Source organism: Ricinus communis, chromosome 4, assembly GCF_019578655.1.
Source record: "Ricinus communis isolate WT05 ecotype wild-type chromosome 4, ASM1957865v1, whole genome shotgun sequence".
In the NCBI taxonomy this organism is placed as follows: Eukaryota; Viridiplantae; Streptophyta; class Magnoliopsida; order Malpighiales; family Euphorbiaceae; genus Ricinus; species Ricinus communis.
The window spans coordinates 5,537,106-5,547,943 of NC_063259.1; the positions used below are offsets into that span (position 1 = coordinate 5,537,106).

The window sequence follows — 10,838 nt, forward strand, 5'->3', positions numbered from 1 at the left end:
ACTTACTTCACCTTTTTATTTTATCACTATTTCTTGCTCCCTCCCAAATTTTTCCCCATATGAAGATTCAGGCTCTTCATATTATTATTTAATTCTCATTTGATCATCAAAAATTGCCTTGGGAGGTGATGGTCCAAGATTGAACTTTTATCCATCAATAGTCAAGGAATATCGATTCTTAAACCCATCACAAATCACACGCCTATCATATATCATATTGCCAAAGTCTTCCCAACAAAAAATGTCCAGCATACATGGAAACCACATCACAAAGCACCTCATCCTTATATCTCCCAATGGAAAAAGAAATTAGTGCTTGATTATTTACCTTCACAATACCACTATCATTCAAGCATTGCAACTTGTAAGGCCTTGGGTGTTTGGTAGTTGGTAATTTCAATTTCTCCACAAGCAAAGTACTAGTAACATTAGTACAACTTCCACTATCAACAATTGTGTTACATAACTTATTAGTAATTAAACAATGAGTATGAAACAAATTCTTACACTGCTCTCCATGTTCATCATGTTTACAGTGCGTTATACTACTAACATATCCCCTTTACCATAGAAAACATCACTGACATTCTCTAAAGTTGGCATGTCATCATTCTCATCATCATTTTTATTTTCTCTTTCAGATTCAATAATTCCATCTCTAATAATCATGGTCCTTTTATTAGGGCAATCACGTGTATAATGACCATGTCTAAGACACTTAAAACACTTCAAGTTTCTAGATTGATTAGCTTGATTCTCAACTTTATGTTTGCTGCCTATTTCATTTTTATTCTTATTCTCATCCACTTTAGGCTTAGCAAATTTATTATCCTTTTTACTACAATTTAATTTCCAATTAGAAGAATTAGAATTCGAATTAAGTTTAGAATCAAACTTACTTGGACCTTTTTGCTTGAGTTGCCTTTCATTCTTTATGGCCACATTCACCATGTCCTCAAGCTCCATATAATGTTGCAACTCCACAAGATCAACAATATTCTTGTTTAGGCCATTCAAAAATCTTGCATGGTAGCCTCTCTATCCTCCTCCATATTTGCTTTAATCATAGCTATTTCCATTTCTTTGTGGTACTCCTCCACACTCATGGTTCCTTGCCTTAGAGTTTGCAATCGATGATGCAAATCTCTATAGTAATGGTTAGGAATGAACCTCTTCCTCGTGATGCGTTTCATCTCCATCCATGTCCTTGTTGGTCTTTCTCCATTTCATCTCCTTTCCCTATAGAATTGATGCCACCAAACACTAGCATAATCACAAAACTCAATGACGATAAGTTTTACCTTCTTCTCCTCCAAATAATTATGGCACTCGAAGATCATCTCCATCTTTTACTCCCATTCCAAGTAGAGATCAGGATCATTCTTTTCTTAAAAGGAAGGAATTTTCATTTTGATGCTACGTAGGTTGTGATCTACACCATCTTTCCTTGATCTCCTATTGTGTCTCCTAGGATGGCCATAGAAACACTGCCTCATGTGTTTCTCTTAATTAAAATGTCACATCACTTGTTTTCCACTCAAGGTTTGGCTTTTCTCAATACTAGTCTTACCATTATTGCCTTTTACCTCTCTTGCTTTTGCTTTAGGTTCTTGGATGAACTAGTCACCTAAACAAATCAAATTAGATTATGGAAATTCAATGGAGTGGAAAGAAAAGGTTGGTCTATATCAAGTTGTTAGGTAAGGCCAAATTTAAAGTAGCTAGACACAAGAAAACAATGAAAGACAATAATAGAATAGGTTTTTTATGCCACTCAAACCTTCTTTTTGTTTGATCTTTTAATTTGTTTTTATTTTTTTATGATAATAACAAAAGTGAAAAGCAATTAAGAACAACACAAAGAGATTAACAAGAAGGGACAATAAAAATTTATTTTATGAACACAAAGGTGTAAACTTTAAAAAGAAAGAGTACTTAAAAGGATACATAATTGAAACAAATAGAATTCGGCATAAATAAAGAAAAAGTGAAGAAGATGAGAAACTTCAATAGCACACAAAACACAAAGATAAGCAAACCTCAACTTAAAGCAAGCTTTGATACCAAATGATAGGAAATCATCATCTTAGCAACCATACAAACCAATAACTATTTACTTATGATACATATGGAATGCAAGAAAACACCCTCCAATCAAGATGATTCTAAAACCCAAGGATCTCCTCAAGTGAAGTTAGAGAAATCTAGTTCCAATAATGAAACTAGCATTTGAACTCAACTCTAACCGCCAAAAACCAAGTATGATTTGATAAGTTAAAAATCAAACAGAAGATTTTGGTTAGAGAAGGCCGTAAACTAAAAATAGTTTGATAAGTTCAAAGTTCATACAAGAACTTCAGCAAAAACACTCACAAAGAGCAAATAAAGATTATCATTCATCAATTGATTTTTACAAATGAATTTGGCTTTGATATTTATAGCCAAAACAATACAAAGAACCCTAAGTGGATGTCTTTTGAGCTTTCCCATGTTTTCCCTTTTAATCCCCATTAAAACTCATTAAAAGTGGTTGTTTTTACATTGATGTCACTCATTTTGTAACTCCTCAATGACAACTAATCATGTGCATCCATTTTGTAACTCCAAATTATAATTAATCATGTGCATCCATTGTGTAACTCCAAATGACAACTAATCACACCCCAACTTAAGAAGACCTAATAAAAATGAAAATAGAAAGGCTTCAAATGAATTTTATTGGACCTTTGAGTTCAGCCCAAATTTATTGCACTAAATTGATGATTTTGGTCCATTTTTGTAATCCTAAGCCTTCGGCTAAGCCTTGTTGTGTTTGAACACTCCAAATATCCTTAATTTAAGCCCAACAAAGCTTCTTGCATCCTTTTGGACTTGGATCTTGTCATTAGACCTCCTTGAAAGCTTAAAGGATCATTTGTAGTTCTTATTTTTATTGTATCAGCAATTGTGATTGAATCTAATTCCACATCCAAAACCTTATAAATTATTATGGTTAAACAACTGTGGTGAGACAAAAGTGAATAAGTAGGTTATTATGACTTTCACTATTGGGAGGTCTTTAGATGAAGTGCTATATGATGTAGTGCCAACCCATGCTGGCCATATCTTGCTTGGTAGGCCATGGTAACTTGATAGAAGGGTTGTCCATGATGGGCTCCTTAATAGATACTCTTTTGTTAAAGATAGAAGAAAAGTCACACTGATACCTCTTTCTCCAAAAGAAGTGTCTGATGACCAATGTAAATTGGAGAGAGAAAGGAGCGAGGGTGAAAGTAGCAAAATTGAGGAAGAAAAATTAAGGAGTGTTAAACGTACAAAAGAGAGTGAGGTTCGGCCTAGAGAGAAAAATAAGAAGAAGGGGAGCTTTTTGGCTAGGGAATGTGAGATAGGACATGCATTTCACTCCAGTAAGTTGTTGTTTATAGTTACTTATAATGATGTATACTTGAACACTACTGAACTTGGTTTGCCCTTACCGAGTGCATTTGCAAATCTTTTGCAGGAATTTGTTGATGTCTTTCTCGAGGAGATACGAAGTGGTTTACCACCTCAAAGAGGGATTGAGCATCAAATAGACTTCACTCTAGGGGCTGCCACACTAAATAGACCAGCCTATAGAAGTAATCTAGAGGAGACAAAGGAGCTTCAAAGGCAAGTAGATGAATTGATGTCTAAAAGGTATGTGTTTGGTTCCAAAAAAGGATGGCACTTGGAGAATATATGTGGACTACCATGCAATTAATAAAATAACGGTAAGTATCGTCATCCTATCCCTAGGTTAGATGATATGCTTGATGAGTTGCATAGTGCATGTTACTTTATTAAGATTGATTTGCATTTCAAATATTATCAAATTCGCATGAAAGTTAGGGATGAGTTTTAAAACATCATTTAAAACTAAGTATGGTCTGTATGAGAGGCTTGTAATGCCATTTGGGCTTATTAATACAGTTAACACTTTCATGAGGTTAATGAACCATGTATTGCATGAATTTCATGGTAAATTTGTAGTTGTATATTTTAATGATATTCTAATCTATTCTAAGTCTTTTGATGATCCTGTTATGCCTGTGCGTAGGATCTTAGATGTTCTTAGAAGAGAAAAATTGTTTCGTAAAAAAAGTGTAGTTTTTGCATGGATAGACTCATATTTTTAGGTTTTGTTATTAGTTCTAAAGGTCTAGATGTTGATGAGGAAAAGGTGCAAGCAATTAAGGAATTGCCGACACCTACCAACATTAGCCAAGTTAGGAATTTTTATGGTCTTGCTAGTTTTTATATAAGGTTCACTAGGGACTTTAGTAGCATTGCCGCACCATTGAATGAGATTGTCAAGAAGAATATTCGGTTCAATTAGGGTGATGCATAAAAAAATGCTTTTAATTTGCTATAAGATAGATTATATAATTCTTCTTTGCTGATTTTACTTAACTTTGACAAAACCTTTAAGGTTGAATGTGATACAAGAACAAAGACCCTACGCACGTGCATTGGTATTGGGGCTGTTTTGATGCAAGAACAAATGCCAATTTGCTATTTTAGTGAAAAGCTAAATGGTGTAACACTTCGATACCTAACATATGATAATAAACTCTATGCTTTGGTTCATGCTTTGCATACATAGCAACACTACCTGTAGCCTAAGGAGTTTGTCATACATACAAATCATGAGAGTTTGAAGCATCTCAAGAGGCAAGATAAGTTGAACCGAAGACATGCAAAGTGGATGGATTTTATTGAGACATTCCCATATATGATCAAGTATAAGAAAGTTAAAGAGAATGTTGTTGCTGATGTATTATCCCAAAGGTATGCTTTGCTTAATGCTCTTAATTCTAAATTGCTGGGTTTTGGGTTTATTAAGGAGTTGTATTTGAATTACAATGACTTTGGTAATGTGTTTAATACTTGTGCTAATGAGGCTGCCTTTAATAATTTCAATGTATTTGATGGATATCCTTACCAAAAGAATAGTCTATGCATTTATAGTTGTTCTTTGCATGAGATACTTGTTAAAGAGGCACATGAGGGCGGTTTAATCGGTCATTTTAGGGTGCATAAGACTTATGACATACCGATTGAACATTTCTAGTGGAAATTGGATTCCTTTCATCTCTTGAACTCCTAATATCATCAAAACTCCTTGCTAGATTAGGATTCCAAGTGGAATTAGGACTCTTTGTTGAAGTAGGATTCCTTGAGCAAGTAGGATTTGCATCAATAGCTTTTTTTGTTGGAGTAGAATTCCTTGTGCTACATGGGTTCTCACCACAAATATTATTATTCATGATTTGCACCATTAGGATCTCTATCATTCCTTGCTCCTCTAAGGACGAGGACTCCTGATGACATAAGGATTGGCATAAGGAAACATAGAGTGCAATCGACAACCTTGACCAGTGGCATTAGGGATTACCTTGATGATCAAGCATGATGAGACATAAATCCACACATTAAAGGCAAAACTCATGTTGTTTTCAATTAATCCAAGCATAATACTAGCCGAAATTCGAGCGCTCTGATGTTTGAAATGCATATAACGAAGTAATTTATGTCGAAGTGTTTTTAGGTAGGCCCATGCGAATTTACCCTTGTTTTTATTAAGCTGGCTGATAAAATTTAGGACTACGAGAATTGTTACCAGTCAACTCCTCTCTTGTTCTTGATTTGAGTTTAGTTTATCTATCTTTCTGTATTTATTTATTCACATTTAGCATCTAGTATCTTCTTTTTATAGAATAAGGGCTTTTGCACTATAAAATCCATATGCAATTGAATACTTGAGGCTAATGAGCATATTATTTCAGTTTTCTATCTTGTGGAAAATCAAGTTATGGGTTTTTTGAAGAAATTTTTAGACTTAATCAACACTCACGCTAGAGAGCATAGACTTATCCTCACGTCCATCCTTTCTCTTGTGTTCTTTGTCTAACGTTGTGTTTAAATCAATTCCATTTAATCGTTCCAATTAGCTATATGGAAGAGAACAAAGAAGTTGTGATTGCTTTCTTTATCAGATTTGAAATCCTACCGATATTCTCATTTTTTTTGTTTATTTTGTGTCTCTCTTTCTAATCTCTATCTATTATGATGGTTTGGTTCTATTTGGGAGCATAAACACGAGTGTTGAAAGCAAGCGTGTGGAAGAGTCAATCACATTCACCGTTCTAATGCTTCGACGAATGCGAAGAAAGAAAATTAGTTGATCATGTATTGATATCATTTTCCGGATGATCGTGGAGGAGCCTTTTGGAGGAAAGAGAGAACGACAAGAATCAAGGTCCGCCCAGATCGATACGAACGTGGCTAACTTGTGCCAAACCCGTATTCAATGTTGATGTCTTCACCAAGGATCATTCACCTAATCAACCATAGAAACTCTAACTCCCAACATGACCCTTAAATAACTTGTACTTATGAACCTTAATTATAAAGAATTAAAGGTTGTTTAACATAAACATCAGTTTAAGTTAAACTAAGTTTGTAAAATACCAAGCCTTCACTTGACAAATTCACCAAGTTCATTAAGAACAAAAGAAGAGAATTGACTCTAAAATAATCAATATTCAGCAACTCCCTTTATATAGAAATTCGTACTAGCTTATATAGGCCTTAAAGAAACCTAATTCTATAATGATAAGGAAGCAAATAACAATAAGACTAGGAATAACAGTAAAATGATAACTTAAAACAAGACTTCTAATAATTAAAAGACTTCTTTAAATGAACAAGTACTTCTAAAATTTGTCCAAATCATAGTCCATATAATAAACATGACAATTCAGCATAAGTAAGATGTGGTATGCGGCCCATTCTTGAGTATTGGACTCCAAATAGCTTGACTTGATCATGCCTCCATATGTTGGATTGAGTTGATAAGAGCATCTTGAGGCCCATTATCTAGATTAAGCCCCATCTCACTTGGACTTTGTATGGGACTAGGATTCCTAGTGGAAATAGGATTCATTTCATCGCTTGAACTCCTAATATCATCAGAACTCCTTACTGGATTAGGATTCCTAGTGGAATTAGGACTCTTTGTTGAAGTAGGATTCCTTGAGCAAGTAGGATTTGCATCATTAGCTTTTCTTGTTAGAGTAGAATTCCTTGTGCTACATGGTTCTCATCATAAATATTCTTATTCATGATTTGTACCATTAGGATCTCCATCATTCCTTGCTCCTCTAAGGACGAGGACTCCTGATGACATAAGGATTGGCATAAGGAAATGATGGTTGCTATCTATGCAGCTACAATCTAAGGTAGTGTGCCTATCGATGCAGTCTAGCACTAATGGCGAGTATCAAGGTCGTATTCATCGGAAAGTGAAAGCCCAAAGTTACTCCTTTATTCTTTGTTATATTAACCTAAAATGAATGATGAATAATTTCTAAACTAACTAATAGCTACAAGCTAAGTTCTAAGGAAGATGCAGGAATGAATGGATAAATGAAATAACCAAGACAAGAAAGCAAACCCAAAGGGAACCTAAACTAGTTGGCAATCAAACAAAAGATAAAGGATTGATGACTCCAATTATGCTACCCGTGGACGAATTCTTAACTGAATTTGGTTTCTTTCTCTCGATAACCGAATTCCTAAACCTAATAACCTAAAGTTGGAATCTCTTCCTAACGATTAATTCTTAAAATAGCATTAAGCTTTAATCCGCCTCTATTAAGCTTTGTTAATTGTTAATTCGGCTAGTTAATTATCCTTATCTCTAAGTGATTATTAACCAATTCTTGCCATTCAAAATTTGACTGACACTTTTCATAATGATTATCTTTCTTTTGTCCCCACAATCTATCATAAGATTGATAAAAAAGATCTCAACGTCCTCTAGCAAACTCTTCTTGACAAAACATCTCACACAAAACTCACGTGTTTAGCACTGAAACTCTATTGTTCTTGTAAAGACTAAATCAATTAATTATCAAACAATCAAAGTTATAACTCTTCAATAACTAACAATTCAAATTTAAAACACACACAAGAACACAAAAACATGAAACTAAACTAGACTTAATGAACAAGATTAAGCCTATACATAATGAAAGACACAAGAACAAAGGTAAAGAAAGGCTAACTAAGCTTAATAAGTGAAGAAAACAAAATGTAGAAATTCTTTTTATATTTGATTTTTTTGTTGGCTCTTTCTCCTCTTCTTTCCTTTTTTCTGAATGCACTTGACTAAAGAATTTGGAACAAGTAAAGATATGATTAGAATAATTAATCACAAACAATCATAAAACAGATTTAAATAAGATCATAAGAACGAAATTGATTTTTCCTTTTAACTTGAATGAAGTTTGGATAAAGAAGAATGAAAAAAGAACAAAGAATATGCGAAAATTGAAGATATGTAACCTGATTTAGAAGCCAAAGATCTATCTAGAACTAGGTCACTGTAAACCTTAGACCCTAACCTATATCAAAGGATTAAGCCCGTATGCAAGTTTGATTTTATTGCCCAAGATCTACTAGAACTAGATCATTGGAAACCTTAGACGCTTTAACTATATTAAACCATCAAACCTAAGGTATTAGAGGTAGAAGATGCCACAATTTAGTATAGTTTCTAAATTGATAACTCAGATTTGAACGCCACAAACAATGAATCGCTTGATAAGTTTGAATTAGCTCTAAACAAGAACTACAAATAGAGTATAAACTTATAAAATATACTAATCATCAATCAATGAACTTGAAAATTCATACTAGGCTTTTATAGCCTTTAGAAAACCCTAATTCTAACCTATTAAGGAATTACAACTCCAATAGGATAGAGATAGACATCCTAACTAAAAGGGATAACTAAAAACAAAGTCCTAATACTCCTAAAATACTATGTAGTCGCCCATTAGGAGTAAGAATTGATAGTGTGCATTTTATGCATACTAATTATCATATTTTCTTGGTTATTATTGAGTATTTATGCTTAATTGTAGATCTTAAATGTGATTATTAATTTTTATGTTAGACGGAACGTTTTGATGCAATATGAAGCTAAAAGGATGATATTTGATGAGTTTTCATAAAGATTGATGCTTTGGAGAGTTTTGGATAAAAGGGAGAAAACATGGCAGAAGATCTCTTCAGTTAGAGCGTGCCCACGGTGTATTCCAGAAATCTGAATTTTGTGGAAAGAGGCTTAAAGTGATATTATTTGCCATGTGGCTTTTTAATTCGTTTTTGGGAGTGTTTATTCACTAAAAACTCCTTATTACTTAAGGTTAATTTAGGAATGAATGATTCCTATTTTTAGACACAACTTCTACTATTTCTTATTGGGTAAGTTTTCCTATTTGGGGAAAATTTAGAAGATATATCAGCAGTTTTTAGGGTTCAGAGAGACAGGGGGCGACAGATCAGCTTTTTTTCCTCTAATCCATTGTTTTAGCTTTCTTCTTTGATTTATTTTCTCTATAAAAATTATGTGTGGCTGAACTCTTTTCTTTCCAACTCAAGGTTAATTAAGGTTTGGATTCATATGGATTGTGAGATTTAATTGTTCTTCATTATTTTCTTAAATTTCTTAATATTTATGTATCTTCTCTGTTTATGAGGAATTCTATTTTTGTTGATTGTGTAAAAAGGCCTATTACTCAATTATCAAGATAGTCTATGCCAAATTAGAATATTAAATCCGTAATTGTTTAATTATTCTAATGATTAGTGGTAGAATAACATACCCATATTATGTGGATACATGATCTAGTCTAAATGAATTCATCTTATATGTTTGTTGGCTAGAACTGGGTTTCTCTAGATTGCATTGCTATTGGTAAATTAAATCTTAGAAGCTTTTCTAGGGTTGTTTATTTAATAAGAGAATTAATCAAATGGCTTCCATTGATTAACAAAAATTTAAGGAGAAATTAGGTTGTTAGAGCTTCTCAATAACTATAACATATTTATTAATGGATTGGAAATTATATTTGCATCAATGATCAATTCAATGGATTAAAACTGAGATTATACCTTGGGTTGGAGTTTTCTCATATTGATTTATCTTCTCAAATTTTATTATTGCTTCTAATTGATCTTTAGTTTAATTTATTTTGATTCCAAATTTAAAATCCCCTCCTAATTTTATTTGAATTTTGTTAAAGAAATAAATCTTACCAATCTCTATGGATTCGACCCTACTTATCACTATTTACAAGTTATTTTTATTTGAAGAGTAGGAATTTATTTTTGTTGGATTCGACACCCATCAAATTTTAGCACCATTGCCGAGGATTGGTGTCACTTAATTAGATTTATTTCTTTTATGTTCGTTCTTCTCATACAGTAAAATTTGAATTTGATCCTCAGATTGAGAAAACTGCAAAAAGAATAAGAAAGGAGACGAATGAATGTCGTAAGAATTCAAGATTTTCTTCACCTTCTACACCTCTAGAATTGGAAATAGATTTTGACTTAGTTGATTCTTCAAGTGATTCTAAATTAGAAGAAGCCATGGAAAATCTAGGAAGAACTCTAAGGGAATTGGCGGCACCAAATGTAGACCAACAACCGTTTTGCATTCAATATCCCGATTTGGAGGTAGCCTTTGAGCTAAAATCAGGTTTGGTACATTTATTACCTACTTTTTCGTGGTCTTGAGAATGAAGATCCTCATAAACACTTGAAAGAATTTCATCTGGTGTGTTCGAGCATGAGACCACAAGGGGTATCCGAAGAACAAATCAAAATGCATGCATTTCCATTTTCATTAGCCGATAGAGCTAAGGATTGGCTATTCTATTTGCCATCTGGTTCTATCACCACATGGACGGATATGGCAAGAGCATTCATTGACAAGTTCTTTCCTGCCTCAAGAGCCGCAAGTA

The 10,838-nt window shown here is 33.4% G+C and overlaps 1 protein-coding gene across 1 annotated transcript; it reads left to right on the forward strand.

Moving 5' to 3' along the window:
• The first annotated feature begins 3,392 nt into the window (after window positions 1-3,392).
• On the forward strand, window positions 3,393-5,092 carry LOC125369825. Its single transcript, XM_048373097.1, has 4 exons — window positions 3,393-3,407; window positions 3,503-3,678; window positions 4,171-4,246; window positions 4,640-5,092. The coding sequence occupies exons 1-4, from the start codon at window positions 3,393-3,395 to the stop codon at window positions 5,090-5,092; spliced, it is 720 nt and encodes a 239-aa protein (XP_048229054.1).
• Window positions 5,093-10,838: the final 5,746 nt, after the last annotated feature.